At 34.5% G+C, this 20,000-nt stretch overlaps 1 protein-coding gene across 1 annotated transcript in view; it reads left to right on the top strand.

Annotated features, from left to right (window-relative positions):
* LOC136830262 (glutamate receptor 1-like) overlaps positions 1–20,000 on the top strand; it is a 311,900-nt gene that overhangs the window by 69,080 nt on the left and 222,820 nt on the right. Inside the window, 1 exon segment of the mRNA XM_067089627.1 lies at positions 11,703–11,855. Within this exon segment, the coding sequence (XP_066945728.1) occupies positions 11,703–11,855 (153 nt within the window).

The following is a 20,000-nucleotide window of genomic DNA, read 5'->3' as shown; positions in this document are numbered from 1 at the left end:
CGCCTTGGGACGTTTCTGCTTTTTGGGAGGCGTCTGACACATGCATATGTTTAGGGTGTTGTGCTGGGAGAAAAATATTTCCAAGATAACATGATGACTTGGCAGGCACTTAACTAAAGCTGTAACGGTAACTGGCACGACAAAAAGATGGATTCAGAATCCATTTCTGCGTCAACGGATCCGCTTTGAAGGAAGTCCATGCGAAATATGATGCTTGAACTTACTGTCCTCGCCTTTACCTAAGGTACTAACTAACACGTACTGTATGCTTCGGTGTGTAACGCTCATTTGCATTCTCAGTGCGCAAGTGGCATCCATCCATTTCAGACGGACGCTACATTTCATATATTTCGTCCTGTGCTGAAAATGCATGCGCTATCTATCATTCTATTTGCATGAATTTATAGATAATACAAATGCATGTTTTAAGAAGCCAAAAATATCATATTTATTAAAAGACTAAGACCCATTAAGTGAAATTTTGTGTTTGGTTTTTCTCTTTTGATATGTTAAAGCACCTCTTTCTATTTTGCATTAGCTACTACAGTCATCTTTAGATTGCCCTCACGATACGATTTTCAGACGTGACAGACAACCACACCCCAGCAGAATGATATAAACTACCTTGTTCTTGGTTCATTTATTATCTTTGCTTTTGTTACGGCATCTTTTCTTCCTGAATGTATGAGTAAAATGAGAGATTTAATCATCTTTTCGGTTGTTAGTGATTTATTTTACTTTTCTGTCTTATGGTAGTTGTAACCTTATTCTTGATTCCATTTTTCCTTGCTAATAAAGAAATCTTTTAGGAACCATTCATAAAACCAACTTTTATGTAATTAATTTCTTTCCCTGTGTATTTTGAACTGCGTATCTGAACTCTCAAAAATAAACCTACTAGCACACTTCTCTTCACGTTTATGCTGTGGTATAAAAATGACACATTGAAGCACCTTCGTAAGTGCTTTTCCCTTTACACTCTGTTTCAAATCCAGCATTTTCATTCAGTCAACAGAAATAAACAAAATAAGTGTAAAAAGTGTACAAGGTCACTTTTAAGATGACAGCGGGGTCTATTGTCATCTTCACTTTGTGAAGTGCCCATGCGCAAAAATGTTTAAATAAAAACAGAAAAAAAAACGCAATTTCACCTGATGGGTCTTTTCTCCTATTATCGATTGGAACGTGAACATTCGTCGACTTTTTATCCATATATCATTTTAAACAATATGCTTTATATGCATGGCCTTGGCCTTCGTTATTTGCAGTACTTATACATTTGCAGTCTGATATGATACAAAACATACTTACGATTGCCTTCAGATACTGTATATACTTCCATTTCCTTTTAAGTCTCTGGGAAGTAATTCAGAATTTAGTTCAAGGAGTTCAGTGGTGACATACGTTCTTGTCTTTACAGTATGAATCTCACGTGCCATTGAATCTTACAACTTCCATTCCTGGCGGAATATCTTATTAATGAAACCTATTGATTCATTTCAGCTGTGTGAAAAAACGTGATGTAATTCTTACATAATAGCTGCATAAAGATACTGATTTATAAGATATGTGAAAAACTGTGATTTGATTTATTTTTATTAATTTTTTTATTTTTAGGTTTTTATTTATTATTTTTAAAATTTTTTTAGGCTTTTAATTTTTTTATTCACATAGTTATACGTACAGGCGTATTTTTTTATATATAAAAACTTATTTTAAAAGAAATTTATTCACAGTTATTTGTACAGGTGTATTTTTTTATATTTATAGATTTAAATTTTTCAAAAAAGTTTATTCACAGTTATATGTACTGGGGAATTTTTTTCAATTTTTTCCACACAGCCATATGTGCTGAGGTATTTTTTTTTTTTATTTTCTTGGCGGACAAACCTATTAATGAAACCCATTGATTCATTTCAACTCTGCGAAAGAAACATGTCTTGTAATTCTTACATAATAGCTGCATAAAGGTACTGATTTATGAGATATGTGAAAAACTATGATTTTAGCATTAGATGTAAAAAATAATCATTTAATAATATCTGAAATGAATTAATTACTTGATAGTTGTATGAAAATGCTTTCTGTATTTGGGGAGCAAAACAAATAATTTTATGCTAAGTGCTTGCAATTCCTAATTTGTGCCTGTTAATTAACATTCTGTTTCATGTTAAGTAGCCTGAATGAAACTGTGCCCCTCACATTACATGCTCAGAATTATTTCGTATCACTTGTAAAATAAATATTTCATATTAGATGTATCAAACACAATTTCTCATTACCGCACGAAGGTAATAATTCCATGTGGGATTTATTAAACATTCCATCGGACATTTGAAAATCAGTATAACGCATATGTTTGAAAATTTTTATATGCATTTAGTGAACATATTCATATAATGGTTGCAACGCATTCGAATCTGCATCATGCAAGTTTATGCTTGTCTCTCCACCCTGTAAACGTAAAAAAAGTCTAAATTTGAACAAATATAGTTGCAATGAGGAGCTGGAATCTGAATCTTTCCTGTAATACTCAGAGTAGTAAATTATCATTCATATTGGGCGTTAAACTGACTTTTTAAAAACTTTTTTTAAATTTAAATATTGAACCAGCCAAAAAAAAAAAAAAATTGAAATTCAAAAACAGTTCTGAAAACACTGTTTAAATATACAAATCTAAAATATTGAACCAGCCAAAAAAAAAAAATAAAAATGAAATTCTGAAGTGTTAAACAATTCTGAGAAAACAAGTATTTGTCTACTAAAGGATGGCCTCAAGCATAAAAACGCACCCTGACCTAATCCGACACTATTAACCCATACAATGCTATAAAAATTCATTCAGGTTAATATGCTACGTCTGTCAGTATATTTTTTCGTGAGTTTTATTCTTTTTTTAGCGAGGAAGCTGTATGGCCTATGTTCCTCCATCATGGCCACAGACTGTTTTCAATTTTAAAGCACCTTCTTTCAAAGTGTGGAAGTATTTCAAGGTCAGAGTCTGGTGGAGAAATAAGGATCGAATTAAATAAAACTAATACATTACTAACCGGTAGCGAGCATAAGTAGAGAATCTGGTGCAAAATCTTTGAAAGTACAGTGATTACTCAAGACAGATGTACTTGACCTGAGCTAGCTATGATACCCATTCATAGCTGGCCATGATTGAACCACAGACCTTAAGTATGTGAGACCCGAGCTGTAGCACTTTGAAGAAAATGAATCTTGGGGAAGTTTGTCTCAGAGATTTTTAGTAATTTTGATTACATGACACTGAGATTATTTACGTTTGTAGAACTGTCTTGATCATAGTCTCTCTGATCAAGGAACGTTTTAAGACATGGGCAAAGTGGACAGTGGCCCATGGGCTCCTAGTTTCAAGGACTCTTTCACGATTTTAGGTTCCCCAGGATTCTAGGTTCCCCAACAGCTCATATAAATATGGGTAATCGATCTATAATTATACCCGGAGATCGCATGTTGAAGTAATAAAGTTGACGGCTCCTAGAACTGAGGAAACTCCGGCTAAGTGTAGGGAGAAAATACCTAACTCTACTGAGGCTCCGGCGTGAGCGGTTCCTGTTGGATTTGGATAGACTTTTCATCCTGTACCTACACCTCTAGAGAGAAGTAGTGTTAACGAGGGGGCTAATAATCAGAATCTTATGTTTTATATTCGGGGGAATGCCATGTCTGGTGCGCCTAGTACTAGCAGTACTAATATCCACGGACGTCATGCTGCCATATTTGTTTATGATCTCTCTCTCTCTCTCTCTCTCTCTCTCTCTCTCTCTCTCTCTCTCTCTCTCTCTCTCTCTCTCTCTCTCTCTCCCCACTTAACAAAAGTTTCTCCACGTTCAGCTGCAGATTTTTAATTTTGATTGAAAAGGCTAATAAATGTGAAGATTTAATACCATTAACTATTAACTTTTTCCCCCTAGGGGGGTCTAGGGAACTGAGTGCATTGCTATGCTTTGCTGAGGGCTTCTCGTGCTTTAAAATTTCTCTAATCTGATCCGTATTCCAACAACCCATCCAAAATATCCTTTGGTATTTGGAGTAGGGTATTCTTAAATAAGATTTCCCTTTACTAATTCTTGTAAATCTTCACGGTAAATAAGCAAGGCGATCGATCTGTTGTCCTAAAATATCCGTCGTATGATATTCTAGAACGATATTTTGAAAAGTAACTCAGATAAGGCCGGGGAAAACGCAAAGTTTTTAAAATAAAATGTTTTATCCAAAATTAGACTGAAGATTAAGAAGCAACTTCAGCAAAATCCGAATGGTTAAGAATTGAGAATAAAGTGGGTGTCATGTGGGTGTTAACCGGATGTATTTTTCGCTCCAGGGAATTCATTTATAAGTTACTTACAGTAGGTAACTGCATAATTGCACAAGGAACATGAATGCTAATGAATTTCATTAATGCAGTAATACCGTACTCACAGTCGTGAATAAGTGATCATGAAATAAAATTCCACGAATAGACCAATTGCTCTGCCAGCAAATTATGTATTTAAGAGCACGTTCACCGTAAGGCAATACCCAGAATACATCGCAATTAGCTAAAATATAACTCGTATTGAATGAAAGAGACATCATATGATAAGCAGATGTCGACCTTGAGTCAGTTGTCTAAATATATCCAAAGAACATTAATGATTAACTCAAATTCGTCACTGCTCATGAAATTATATCAAATAATGGAATCAACCACTATTGACTTTGACACTCGGGAAATGTAGAAATTCTGTGGATTATTTTAGGGCGCAAAGTTGGCTCACTTTAAAAAAAAGGAAAGTTTCAATGGAAAAGACAAATTCAGCTTTACTTGGGGACTGACATCCTCGTTTACGGAAGGAATTTCAATGGGTTTATTTTGCTTAGAATGGCAAGACTATGAGGGATGAGTCTGAAAAGAAAGTGAAATGTGTCTGTAGTATTTTTTATTACCTTCCTAACAAGGAGGCAGTAATATAATTTTAATAACGAGGAGAGGTTAAAGTACAGGTAAAATAACTCTGAATAAGGTGGGATTGAAATAGACAAATCCGGTTGCTTTTAATACGGAATGTTACGTTACAAAAGCATGAGAACTACGCTAAAATGAAATGGTGAATCTTGACATTATTTTGCGGTTCGAAATCTGCCGACTTTACCTAAGAGGTTGCATTATCTACGCGAGTGAAAATGATCGTGAGAACAAATAACAAATTTACTGCGTACTCGATTTTGTTCACGTATGCTAATGAAATAAAAGATCTCTGTGATAAATTGTTTCTCCATGCATTTCCCGACAATTATATTGAAAAATCCCGTGAAAAAAGCCGATAATTAAGAATAGTTTACGATCCTCTCTTCCCATTCGTAGAGTGGAATCGTCCACCTCTTACAGGGGAGCTTTTTTTTAAATGTTTACTGATATTTTTTTCTCTCCTGAAAGGATGGCCCGGGGCCCACGTGGCCGCCTGAGGCTATACGAAGTATTCGAGACTGGCTTAAACTTCTCTCGTTTGAGAAGTTAAACAAGCTGTAACGCCATTTATGATAAAGCAGGCTACACATTCGGATGAAGGTACAATGTTTTGTTGTGTCATATGCATATGGACTTGAGAATTTCGAAAATCTCCTCAAATTGACTTTGAATAATAGAGAATATATAAACTAGAGATAAAACGCACAAGTACAACTCAAGTTGTCACCTGATTTCACTATGGAAGGAAGAGAAAATTGGACAAAATAAATGGACAAGGGAAACGAATTTCATTGCTTAACAATTAATAGAAGCGCTTTTAAATAAATTGTAAGCTAAAGAATGACATAGGAAGGTCAAAGATTTTTCCCAAATATAGAAAAATGTTTAAATAAAAAGAATCCATTGCTTTTGATGGTTATGACTGCGGACTTTTTCGATATATAATTTTGGTTAATATCCAGCCCTCAGGGCGGATCGATTTATTCAAGAATATACTAGAGAAAATACCTAGTTCCACTCTAACAGTAGATGTAGCATCAGATGATTTGCAATCTCCATACTTTAAAGAGCTCCAGGTAGTTAGGAAAGATTGAGATCAATGGCAATAACGTGATTTTCATCTCCAAAAGCAAATGACGCGTTCACAATGGATTTCGGATAATGTGTTTATTTTCGTCGCCTTCCGGCAACTCCTGTGAAAAAAAAAGGCCTTTTGTAAATCTCAATAAACTTTTTTTTGCAATATCTTTGACTGCATACGAACGCTGATTCTCTTCTTGAGATGTGTTTTTGATAGTTCCCTCTAAAGTTGAAATGCTTAGATAGGATTAAGGGAGAATTTTTTTATGAAGTCTGGCAAACATTGAAAAGTATATTGCTTTATGTTTTGAAGTCATATTTCTTTCGTTTGAAGCTTATTTTTTCAGCGATTGTCTTTGACATTCATACAGAAAAGAGTGCACAGATGCATTTCAGCTATTTCGTACTCTCTCTCTCTCTCTCTCTCTCTCTCTCTCTCTCTCTCTCTCTCTCTCTCTCTCTCTCTCTCTCTCTCTCTCTCTCTCCCTCTCTCCATACTAATGCTGCGAATAATAAGGGTAAAATTTTAGATTCGTCAAGGATAATTATCAGTAATTCTGTTTATTCTTCCCAGTGTCTCTAATGTATGATAAAGCCACTAACGGATCCAGAAAAATTTCATGGGAGGCCACCAATTATCATATTGTACATACACACACACACACACACGTCCTTTACACAGAGTCTGCACAAAGGACACACACACACACACACAGTGTTTCACACATCACATATATTCATCACATATTTTCGTGATTAAGTTATATATATATATATATATATATATATATATATATATATATATATATATATATATATATGTATGTATTTATTTCTATTTTTTATTTTTTCCCATTTTAATATTTCTCATTTATGTTATTATCTACTATCTTCAATATTATTATTTTGCCATTATTTTTCATGGGAGGGGGCCACGTGCCCAGGTGTTCCCCCCCCCAAGATCCACTAGTGGATAAAGCTCACATCGCAAACTAGGATTCAGTTATTTCGGACATTCGTCCCCCTGTTTCTTTTTATTTTCAGTGTTTCTTTAGTTACATTTTTCTTTACAAGTTGTTTTCCTTATGTTGTCTCCAATATATTCAGCGTTGCGAAAGCTCCACGTAGGAAAATTTATGACTTTCCAGTATTTATGTTGTTTATGCTTAAAGTTCTTATTCATACATAAGGATATACACACGTTTATAAGCACAAATAGGCATAGCAACCACTGTCATATATACATGTATTTATACATATATAAATATAAATATATATATAATATATAATATATATATATATATATATATATATATATATATATATATATATATATATATATATGTATATCTCTCTCTCTCTCTCTCTATCTATCTATCTCTCTATCTATCTATCTATCTATCTATCTATATATATATATATATATATATATATATATATATATATATATATATCATATCAGTAAAAGAAAATAGGACAGGTAACTCTATACCTATAGACTTTTTGAGAACTAAAAAGGCCTATCATTCTGGGGTGTTATTCCCACTCATGTATACATAAAATTACATATGCCAGAATGATAGACCCTTTCAGTTCTCAAAAGGTGTATGGGTATTGGGTTACCTGCTCCATTTTCATTTATTTGATAAGAGATAGCGCTGATACGCTGATACCGATTCACAGCTGAAATGACCTGTGTGACGCAGGCATCATCGAACCACGGACCTGACAAATTCCAGGTCACTGCTCTGCCACAAATTCCAGGTCATTGCTCTGCCACTTTGAAGACGATTTTTCTGGAGTTGTTCTTGAAAATCATTAACAAATAATACTGACTTTGTTTATAATGTTTGTAGAATTGGGGTGACGAGTTTCCGTGAATCAAGAACTGCTTAAGAAATGATCTCGAGAGTTTCAGGGCTCTCACGATTCTAGAAACCCCAGAATTCTCTGGGCCCCATGATTTCAGGGCCCACAAGAATCCGCGGGATGCCATACTGCCACATTTGTTCATGAGAAATCCTTTACCAAAGTAGATTAGCTCATTTAACAGCACGATCTGTCATATTAAAACATTCATTTTGTAGCAAAATATCAAGTGAAAGTGCCCATAAATATAATGATTTGATTTCACTGAATGTTTACATTTTTATTTCCGTAGGGAGGTGGGTGAGTAGAGATCCTAGTGCATCACTCTGCTTTGCCTATAATGCAATAAGAGGTCCCAGCTGTCATCTGTATTCTGACAACTAATCCTGAATACATTTGGCATTTACTGTAGAGTATTTGAAAACAGGGCTTCCATTCACAGATTCTTGTACATTATTTCTGGTAAATAATGCGAGACCATAGATGCATTATCCTATAACATCTGTATCAACTGAATGATCTCGAAAGACAACTCATTTGATGCAGAGGTAACTGTCATCTTCTTTAAAGAAAATTTCCTACCCAAAAGTAGACAGAGTTTTAGGATGAACCTTCTACTCTTAAGCCCAGGATCAGGTGACACGTCAACTGGGAAATGAGGAAGAGTTATATACTGAGTATATATCGAGTATGATAATAAGGCTGGAAACCGAATAATTTTTTCCACTCTAGGGAATTCATTTATAAGTTGTTTATTTTCATTACCTCAGTAGTACTAGATTAGCGCTTGTGTTAAAGCATGTCTTTGAGAAAAAAGTAGTATGATTCTTCTAAGTACTATGTGAGTACTTTATGCATTTAAGAGCTAATTCAGTGATAGGCAATTTCAGAACACGTCAAAATTATCTACAAAACGAACCACGTATTGAATGACAACCATATGGCACCGATAAGCAGATCTGCAGCGGTCTGGACAACTTTTAGTTCTTGGTTATGAGGTTCAAATACATCGAAAGAATATTGATGATAAACTCGTCTCCGTCGCTTCTTATGAAATAAAATAAAATAATCGAATCATCCTCTGTTACCCTGGATGTCTCCAACTGAAATCGGAAAGACACTCGACTTTATTAGGGGGCTGACCTCAGCGTTTACAGGAAGGAATTTCAGAGGCTTTATTTTGCTCTTGGAAGTAAATGTTGAAACATTTAATGCTTGTTATGGTTAGACATTGAGGAATGAGCCAAAAAGTAGAGTGAAATATATCTGTATTTTTATGATAATTCATGCAAGCAGGGTGAAGTTTCGTTGTATAATTTACGGAATATGCAATAATATAATTCAATTCTGAGAGGGAAGGGTTAAAAAAAATGAGATTGGACAAGGTAGGTTTTAAAAAACGGCCTGAATGCTCTTAATGTGGAATATTATGTTATAACAGCATGAAAATTTGGCTAAAATCAAATGCTAAACTAGGCGTTATTTTCTGCACGGGACCTTCCGACTATGCAGGGCGATGGCATCATTTGCAAGGGTGAAAATCGTAGTGGCGACGACATGTATAATCTTACTGCGTGCTCGATTTTGTTCATTTTTGGCGATTAATAAAACGTTTCGCTCATGAATTGTTCCTCTGGTTATTTTCATAGGACTGAATTTGAAAGTCACGCGTAAAAACCGATTAAGAATTGTCTTCGATCCTTGCTCCTCCATGCCTAAGAATTCAACAGTCCATTTTTTTCACTTGTCATGTTACCAATATATAGCGCAACCAATAGATGGCGCTGGGGGCAGCGTTTTGTGAATAAGTACTGATATTTTATTCTCGCCCTTAAGGACTGCCCGGCGACCAGGCAGTCACCGGCTGCTGCATGTAGTATTCGAGACTAGCTCAAACTGGGTCATTGGTATTTCACCGTCGTTTTAGGAAATAAACAAGCTGTAACACAATTCATGATAACTATGGAAGGTTTTACCTTCGGAGGAAAATACAATATTTTGCGTAGTGAAATGGATAGGGATATGAGACTTTCGAAAATCTAAAGTGATCTAGAAGGGGTAGAAGATAAACAAGTTGTAGGCAAAGTGTGCAACAAAAGTTGTTGCCTGATTTCGCCTTGGATGGGACGCACAAGAGGACGAAATGAATTGAGTAGAGACGAAGTATGTAGCTTAATTGTGATTATAAAACCTTTCAAACAATATTTTTGGCCTTGGTGGCAAAATGAGAAGACCAAGAATTTCCCTGAAATAAAAAAAATAAATAAATAAAAGACAAAATGTCCTTTGCTTTTGAGGGTCACGACTGAGGATTTTCCACTGTTTGGATTTTATTTGGTATCCAATCCTCACGGCCAAGTTGATTTACTCGGGAATATACTGAGAGGAAATTCCTCTCCCTTCACGGACTCAGTGTAGTGGTGAAGCCGAGTAATTTGTTTGCTACACTTTGAAAAAGCCTCTGAAGTTAAAGAAAGCATGAGCTCAATTGCAAGGTTTGCCTGAATTTCATCTGTAAAAAAAATGACACCTTCTGAATAGAATTTCTGTTAATGTATTTACTCTACCTCCTGGCAACTCCATGAACACTTTCCTGTGTATAAATCTTTTACTATTCTCAAAAAACTTTCGCCAAATCTTTGGCTGCACATGAGCATTGAAGCTCTTCTTGAGATCAGCCTTTTTTTTAGTCCTTCGAAATCTGCAAAGTTTAGATAGGAATAAAGAAAAATATTGGGATCTGCTAAGCACTGAAAAAATTCATAGCTTCAGACTTTGATGTCGACTTTCTAAAGTCCGACAATTTTTATAAAACGGTTGTCTTTGACGTCATAAAAGAAGATATTTAAAGATTAGCTTATTACTAAATCTCTCTCTCACTCAGTATTGCAGAGTTCCGATCAGGAAAACTTATGGGTTTTCAGTAACAGACAAATTAGTACGACATTAATACGGAGAGTTCTTATACGTAACTAGTATGTAGAGTTTATCATATGTAAACTAATATACTAACATGTACGAACACACACGTTTGTAATACACACAAATAGACTTGCAGCTGATACATTATATATATATATATATATATATATATATATATATATATATATATATATATATATATATAAAATACATATATATATATATATATATATATATATATATATATATATATATATATATATATATATATATATATATATATATATATATATAATTTCTGATTTTGTTTATGAGATTCTTCGTTATACACATATTTTCCAGTCGGCTTTTAAGGTACTTGTGTAAAACCTGTTATCTCATGTATTTTTCCATCTTATGACAGTACTATTGGCCTACTAATGTATCCATTTAGACAGAGGCGGGCTAGACAAAAACTCCCAATCCTAGAGATGGTACGTAAACACCCCCTACCGAATTTGGATCGATACTTTCAATTTCCGTACTCTTATTGGTTAGTAGTACGTGTCATGACAGAGATGTAGTAATTTAATTTTACGGAACAGTCATTATCCAATAAAGAGATTTGATAGGAAACCTTGCTAATTGATATAACTTTTCCAACAGCTTTATACATTTTATTGATTTCAAATTAAAACTATCAATTCTTCATTCATTCAGTCTCTCTTTCATCGGCATCTACATGGAGGGGTAAAACTTTGTAGATGTTGTATAGGCTTTTTACAGGTATTAATAATTTTAGACGAACTTCTTCATTGCAGATGGGACCTGAATTCAGGAGTCAAATCCCTCATCCCATTCCGTCCTATTTCAGGGGCTATCTTCGACAAGGACTCTCGAGAGATTCAGGGCGCGTTCCTTCACGCCATGAACGAGTACAATCTGAACTCGACTGGGAGGCGTTCTCAGCTACATGCTTATGTTGACATCATTAGTACTGCAGACGCCTTCAAGATATCCAGACTCAGTAAGTACTTTGTTACGTTTTATCTTGGAGAGGGAAGGGAATTTTTGGATGCGGAATTTTGGGCGGATGCCTCTGTTTGTATAATTACAATAGACCTGTGTTGTTGTTTTTCCAGTTGTTGAACTTTGTGACGCATTATTAAATGGTTACTTGCGCGGTTGAAGTACTGGCTATTCATCCATGTTTTTGGAATCCACTGACTACTATTTTTGTTTCATATACTTTTTTATGAGGATGAAAGGTATATTCTAGCAATATTTCTGGTGACGATGAGGCATATGAAGCTGGAAGTACTTTTGAAACCATTAATTAACCTGCAGATGTATATATGTTTCAGTAGACTTTTATATGTTAGCGTACCAAATACGTCACTGTCTGTGTGTGTATCTTGAAATATGGCCATTGACATCGAATTTATGACAATGTGTCCATTCTTCGCATTTCTACGCATTCCTTTTTTATAGTTTTCTGATAATTGCTCAGTGCATTTAGCGGAAATGCGTAGATAACATTCAGTCTTCAAAGGCTTTAACTAAATGATGTAGCAATAAACGTTAAAATGTCTTTTTGAAACCACCCATTTTGTAATAGTCTCAGTTATTTGCCTTTCGATTCTAGTCCCCTTCATCTCAGGCCTAGGTCAGGGTATTAGGGTTCCCCCTTACTTCGGTTACTGCATTTAAAGATAAATCATACGCCTTTTTTTGTTATATGCCAGAATTGGGTTTTACTCAAATTTAATGTAAAGTATACAACGGAAACAAATAGACTACCGCTTATGTTATTCACATACACATAAACACACTCTGTACATACTTGTAAGATACATTGATCCAAGTAGGTAAATGGTGCAAACAACGGCTCACCTTTTCTAGGTATGTGGACCGCTTCCACCTTGCCCTTCACAAGTATGCGTACCCTTCTGATACCAACCATCCAAGGAGGAAACAGGCATATATATATATATATATATATATATATATATATATATATATATATATATATATATATATATATATATATATATATATATATAAAGATGCATATATACCTGTACATATAAAGTGAATGCTTGTATTTTAGTTTGGCTTCTATAGAAATTCAAACTGCTTGACAGACCCAGACAAAATTTTGCACACGGCCTCTATGTCACCCCAGAAAGGTTTTTAACTCAAAATCAAACCCCTTCCCCGTGACAGACTTACAATCCCAGACAAAACAAATGCAATTTTCGTTTTTACGTCATCTTTTCCTTCAGTTTTCTGGGTTTATTCTCATTTTTCATCTGACACTTCACCTTTTCTTCTGGCGCTGCCAGAAGTATGATTAACCTACAACAATAAATCCCCTATAGCATCAGTTTTTTATCAGAATTTATGTGAATTTTGGTTATAATTTATGATAATTAATGTAATTGTATATTAACTTAGTAAAATCTACACTGAAAATCTAAATCGATCATTTCTCTCTGTAGTAAGCGAAGCTGAGTCTGCACATGCGTAGTAGTGGCTAAACACGATGATTTCAGCCAGCAGAAGCCACCACCTGACTCATTATTGTTTATGGTTATATATTAGAATGATATATATTCATTTCTATCTTTTATCAACGCTTATTTATTCAAAACAGTAAATAACCGTTTGGTTAACGTTCCTCCAAGAAGGGAAAGATTTTGTTTAATTCATGATTACGTTATTGTATGAATTGGCCAATTATATACTGTAGATGCCATACATGTAACTTTATACAAGTTGAGATGATATATCATTATACCTCAAATAATTCCATAACTCTAGTACATACTACTTTGCCAGAGCAAGCACCCATAAAAGGAATACATATCGAAAATAAAATAAGAATATACGTCAATTCATATCTTTTATCAACGCGTGATGTAAAAACGTTGGCTAACATTTCTCCAAGAAAGAAAAGAATTACATTATTGTAAAGTTTATAGATGCCGTACGTGTAACTTTATACACAATTCTATTTTAAGGAATTTTATGTCTTTGTAAAGATAATGAAACGATTTATTATGTTATGTTAAAAACGTCCCAAAAACCAATGATAAAAATACGTATCACGAGTTGAAGTTAGCCGTAATGTGTTGTGCCCCCTTTTTAATATGGTGAGAGGGTGGAAAGCTAACTCTTGCAGCAATTCACTTAATAATAGGAAAGAAGTGAAAAGGCATAACAGAGTACAGACTAAATATTTCTTATAAAAACGACATCTATTGTCATACAATATCAGTGAATGAGTTTAAATTAGAAATGAGAGGTTGGTTCAGTTTTTTGTGAATTGGACAGTGAAGTTTACCTTCATTATAGTAACACATATCATAAAAAGTACATCATTGGCCTAGCCCTATACCAAATTTTATTGTAACACATAGAAGTATTGTTTTAGATTTTTATTGTAAGATGTGGACTTTTAACGGCCCACACATAGCGTTGAAGGGTCTAACAGTGAAATGAATAACGCCTATACATAATTTATTCATATTCTGATCAGAGCGTCTGAGATGCTTCCCAGATGAAGTACAGCGGCCAACTGTCACGAAATTGGCGCTAACCTGTCCACACGAATGAGAGGAGAAGAAGAGAGAGAAGAGAGGGTGTTAGGGAGGAGAAAGCGAGAGAGAGAGAGAGAGAGAGAGAGAGAGAGAGAGAGAGAGAGAATTTATCGAATGTCATTCAGAGAGAGAGAGAGAGAGAGAGATAATTTATCGAATGTCATTCAGAGTTCTTCCGGGCAGCACCGGTTGGTCATATAGTATATATATATATATATATATATATATATATATATATATATATATATATATATATATATATATATATATATATATATATGTGTGTGTGTGTGTGTGTGTGTGTGGGTGTGGGTGTGTGTAACAAACAAATTATGGGAATACGGTTGAAGTCAAATAGACAGTTTCGAAAATTCAGTGATAAAGTCGCAGGAACTGTAAGGAGTGTTTGTAGGCACAGTAGGCAAGGCGAAGTGAAAATCAGAGAGATGTAGGATTGTAGGATGAGGAAATGGGATGAATGTAGGATTGTAGGATGAGGAAATGGGATGAATGTAGGATTGTAGGATGAGGAAATGGGATGAATGTTTAGTGAAGCGAAAATGAGATTACTTAAGGTGCAGTTGTACGCCGGGAGAGAAATTCTTGTACAGGTACACAGGAGGATTTATAGGGTAATCAAAAAAAAGTACGAGAGAAAAAGAAGGCAAATAACGTTATTAGGCGACTGAAGGTCAGCAAAATCTTTAGGAGAAATAAGATAAGGTTCCATAGGGTAGGATTCTTTCATAATCGAATACAGCCATGGGTCGATGAATTAGATTTTTTGGAAATTTGTTGAGAAGCGATATACAAGGGGGCACAAATGAATGACGAAAGGATGGAAAGGTTTAGTCTAAGCTTAATAATGCTTGTGGAAGTGACTGTCGAGGAAGTGATGGTGCCAATTAAAATGCTGAAGACTAGAAAGACACAAGTTGATGAGTGTAAGTGTGAGATACCATATTAAGAAGGGGAATCTGTTGTTGACTAGTTTACCAAGGGTTGTAAGGTAAGCTCTGAAGAGATCGTTGGGCAGAATGATTTTTCAGTTATATAAAGATAATTTTAATATAGGCAAGTAAAAGATTTAAGGAATCCAAACATCGCTTAGTATACCAAGGAAGGGGTTTGGCTGGATTCTGATAGAGAGACTAAGACAGGTGTAAATCGGATTGAGAAAGGAAGAACAGTGTAGGTTTAGAGACAAGGAAGAGGGTGTGCGGATCAACAGAGTGTTATGAAACAATTATATCAGAAATTTTAAAGCTGTAGGGTAAAATTCGTATTAGGCATGCATGGACCTAGAAAAGCTTATGAAGGAATTAATAAAGAGGCTGTGTAGAGGGTTTCGAAAATGTGAAGCATAAAAGATTAAAATTTTCTCTTATGAAGTGACACAAGAGTTAGACTATGTAGGTAGGAGAATGACTTTCTTGATGTAAAAGTGGGTATGAGACAAGGATGTGTCATGTGCCTGCGATTGTTGAGTATTTTCACTGGTGAATAATGCAACGAACCAGAGAAAGGACATCAGATGTAGGTGCAAAGCTACAGGATAAGAAAGGAGTGTGGAATGGTTGATCCTTGCTTAAATACGTTACTTTTAAGCATGTGCTAGAGGATAAAGTTGAAGAATACAGGCCTATGGTACAGGGAATGCAAATATAATGGTGAATTACTGGAAACAGCTGATTCGTACAGGTATACAGGAATGAACATAATGGTGTCATGAGACAAGAGGCAAGTCAAAGAATAGGTGAAGCAAGGAAGGTAGCAAGTTCTGTGCAAAACGTCTGGCGAGAGACTTCAATTGTCTGTGGATGATAAAGTAGGAACGTTGAGAAGACAGCTATCTGAAGAAGGAGTGTACTTTCGCTTTGATGACGAGTGCGAATGAAAGGGAAAAGGCCCAAGGTGGGTGAAACTCATCCACAATTTGGAAGTGAAGAGGAGAGGAAGATCTTGAAAGTGCTGACTAGAGTGTGTGAAAGAGGCGCAGGAAGGGAAAGGTGTTAGTATCTAGGAGGGGGTGAATTTGCGCACAAGATAGAGGTAAATTTTGGAGTGTTTGTGTGAAAGGGGGATTCGGCACGATGCTCGTGTGCCCATCGTTAAGGGACTAAAAGCAGTTAACGTAGAATTTTTTCAGCACAACATTCATTTGCTATTTGACAGTTATATTAGGAGTGTCAGTGACGTTGGCGTTGCATTTTCTGTGGGACTTCTCTTCTCTGTTGTGGTAAATACCTTAGTTTGAATGCAAGCACACACGTAAACAGACGCACAAACACACACACACATACATATGTATATATACATATATTATATATATATATATATATATATATATATATATATATATATATATATATATATATATATATATATAAAATTATATATAAATGTACCAGGATTCAAATACACAAATTCCTAGTGACCTGAATTTCGTTTTCGAAATATATAAAATAGCCCTTCCGTTACTACAGTTTTCTTTAATACTTTAGTCTGATACTTTTAAAGGTGATGTTGCAGAACATGGACAGTCTAGCCTCTTTGCATGTTGAGAATCTTAACATCTTCATTATAATGATTTTCATGTTTCTAGCAAATTTATCTTACGTTAATTATGGTCTTGTGTCTTTCTATGAATATTTCTTATCATCTGTCGTATGAGGGATATCAAGGACGTCTTTATCTTTATCGAGTTTCTCTTTATCCATTTACGTACATATACTCGTTTGGGCTTAATATAGATTAGTTCTTGTGAACTAATTTTCTTGATGAGTGGCGTATTCAACATGTATATGTATATATATATACACGTGTGTGTGTGTATGTATGTATGTTTACATATATCTATCTATCTGTCTATCTATCTATCTATCTATCTATCTATCTATCTATCTATATGTATATGTGTGTGTGTATGTGTGTTTATTTATGAATGTATTAATGCGTGTTTATTTATGTATCTGTCTATCTATCTATCTATCCATCTATCTATCTATCTATCTGTCTGTCTGTCTATATATATATATATATATATGTGTGTGTGTGTGTGTGTGTGTGTGTGTGTGTGAATAAACAACATTTAATCTCCAACATTTAACATGTTAAATTCTAATCCTAGTAAAATAATAGTTCTTCAAATTCAGTTTTTAGGTTGTTCCAATAAATAACTAGATTTCTGACTAAATTTGTTTCGTATGTGGTTGATTGCCAGGCTACTTTTGAAATTATTGTATCTGTTAGTGTCAACTATAAAGGTGAGAAATGAATCTAGGTATTAATATCTGCAAGAGTTCGAACTGGACTTAGTTCAGCATGTGAGAGCATGATGAATTTCATTTCCCCTCCAAAACACAACTGTGAAGAAATTGCGGCCAGTAATCGGAAGCTAATATTTATTGTTAGATAACAGGATTTCCTTTGTCGTAGTTGACAAGGAAAATGTAAATGGTGTAACGTATTTAACTAAATGAGTTTGGTCAGGCACCATTGTTGTCGTGAAAGAGAATGTAAGTGACATTGTTTAACTAACTACCTTTCTGACTTTCACATAAAATTCTCTGTACTGGCTTATCTCTTATGAAATGAATTTCCACTGATGTACATGTATCAGACATGCCGTTATTTATTGCACATATCATTCATGATACAAAAAAAAATATTCGCAAACAAGTCTTACATAGACTATCAAAGTCAGTACCCTGTCGTAAACTACTCACATTAGTAAAGGTAAAAACACTCACACACACACACACACACACACACACACACACACACACACATACATATATATATATATATATATATATATATATATATATATATATATATATATATATATATTACTAAAAGGACCTCATTCAAACTGGATGGTATCTAATGGAGTATTTATTCAGAAAAAGTTACAAGCTTTCTTGGACAAACAGTCCACATTATCAAATCATGTAAAGAGCGAAGCAAACAACATTTGCAGAAAATAAGGCATTATAATCAGACGTCGGCAGTCGCCAAACACTGTTGGGAAAATGATCATAAAATAGACTGGGAAAATATGAGTTTTCTGTACAGGAACACCAACAAAACATCCAGTCTGGTTGTAGAGAACGGCTTCGTAACTTGCGCCAACAACACAATGGCAGGGAACACCGGAAACGGCTTTGAAGACAGCATATGTAGAAAAATCGTATACTCCACGGTAGCAAGGAAACGAAGGAAAAACGCAAGAGAACGCACGGAAAACGACACCTGGAGGAAGGGAGCAGAGAAAGACCAAGATCACGAGGGGGTGGGGGTCACACAGGAGGAGCTAGGCGATTATAGGATTAAAAGTACCCAGCACACAGATATAAATACAGCCGGACTACGCGTCTGCTCATTGTACGGATACTTGATAATGTGGACTGTTTGTCCAAGAAAGCTTGTAACTTTTTCTGAATAAATACTCCATTGGATACCATCCAGTTTGAATGAGGTCCTTTTAGTAATTCTACTAGTGCACAGAACGATTGTGTATGTGATAAAGTTAATATATATATATATATATATATATATATATATATATATATATATATATATATATATATATATATATATATATATATTTGTACGTGATGCAGCATCTGGACATCTTTGTCTGTCTAGCTGTCTGGCTGTCTGTCTGTCTGTCTGTCAGTCTGTGTGTCTCACTTCCTTGGAGCAATAAAATATTTATTGTGAGTATTGACGTCTTCTTGAACTGGTAGAATAAATACTTTTTTATTTCGAATATTATTATGTGCGTGATAAAAAAAATAAGATATCGTCTTTAAACTTATTTGAAATAAAAAAAAAATATGATATCGTCTGTAAACATAGTCAAAATAAAAAAAATAAGATATCGTATTTAAACAAATAGGCTTAATAAAAAAATAAGATACCGTCTTTAAACGTAGTTAAAATAAAAAAAAATAAGATATCGTCTTTAAACATAGTTAAAATAAAAAAAATAAGATATATACTATAGTCTTTAATCATAGTTATAATAACAATATTAAGATATCGTCTTTAAACATGGTTAAAATAAAGAAAATAAGATGTCGTCTTTAAACACAGTTAATAAATAAAAAGATTAAGAAATCGTCTTTAAACATTAGGCTATAGTTAAAGTTAGAAAATTAAAGATATCGTCTTTAAACATAGTTAAAAAGAAACAAAGATAATCACGTACAGCATTGTGTCCGCTTTGTGATAAAAAGGATACGGAATTGTATTAAAAGAAGTGGGTCATTTCAGGGATAGTTCAGGTGAGAGAGAGAGAGAGAGAGAGATGCATGAAAGGGGAGCTTTCCATCATTTCACATAGTTAGACGAGCAGTTTCACATACTTATCTTTAATGGCCCCTCTCAGCAACGCATTAGACTTATTTAGGCAAGATTAGCAAAGAGGGCCGGTCTCAAAAAAGAAAGGAAATCCCACAATTTGTGACTCGCGTATTTTTTTTTTTTTTTTTTTTTTTTTAAATTTCTGAGGGCTATGTTTTTCTTTTGGATGATCCAATTTTATTTCGTTTAATTATTTCTGC

This window comes from Macrobrachium rosenbergii, chromosome 4, assembly GCF_040412425.1.
Source record: "Macrobrachium rosenbergii isolate ZJJX-2024 chromosome 4, ASM4041242v1, whole genome shotgun sequence".
NCBI classification, from domain to species: domain Eukaryota; kingdom Metazoa; phylum Arthropoda; class Malacostraca; order Decapoda; family Palaemonidae; genus Macrobrachium; species Macrobrachium rosenbergii.
The sequence above is the reverse complement of the archived record's forward strand: the minus strand, read 5'-3'. Positions and strand labels throughout refer to the sequence as shown.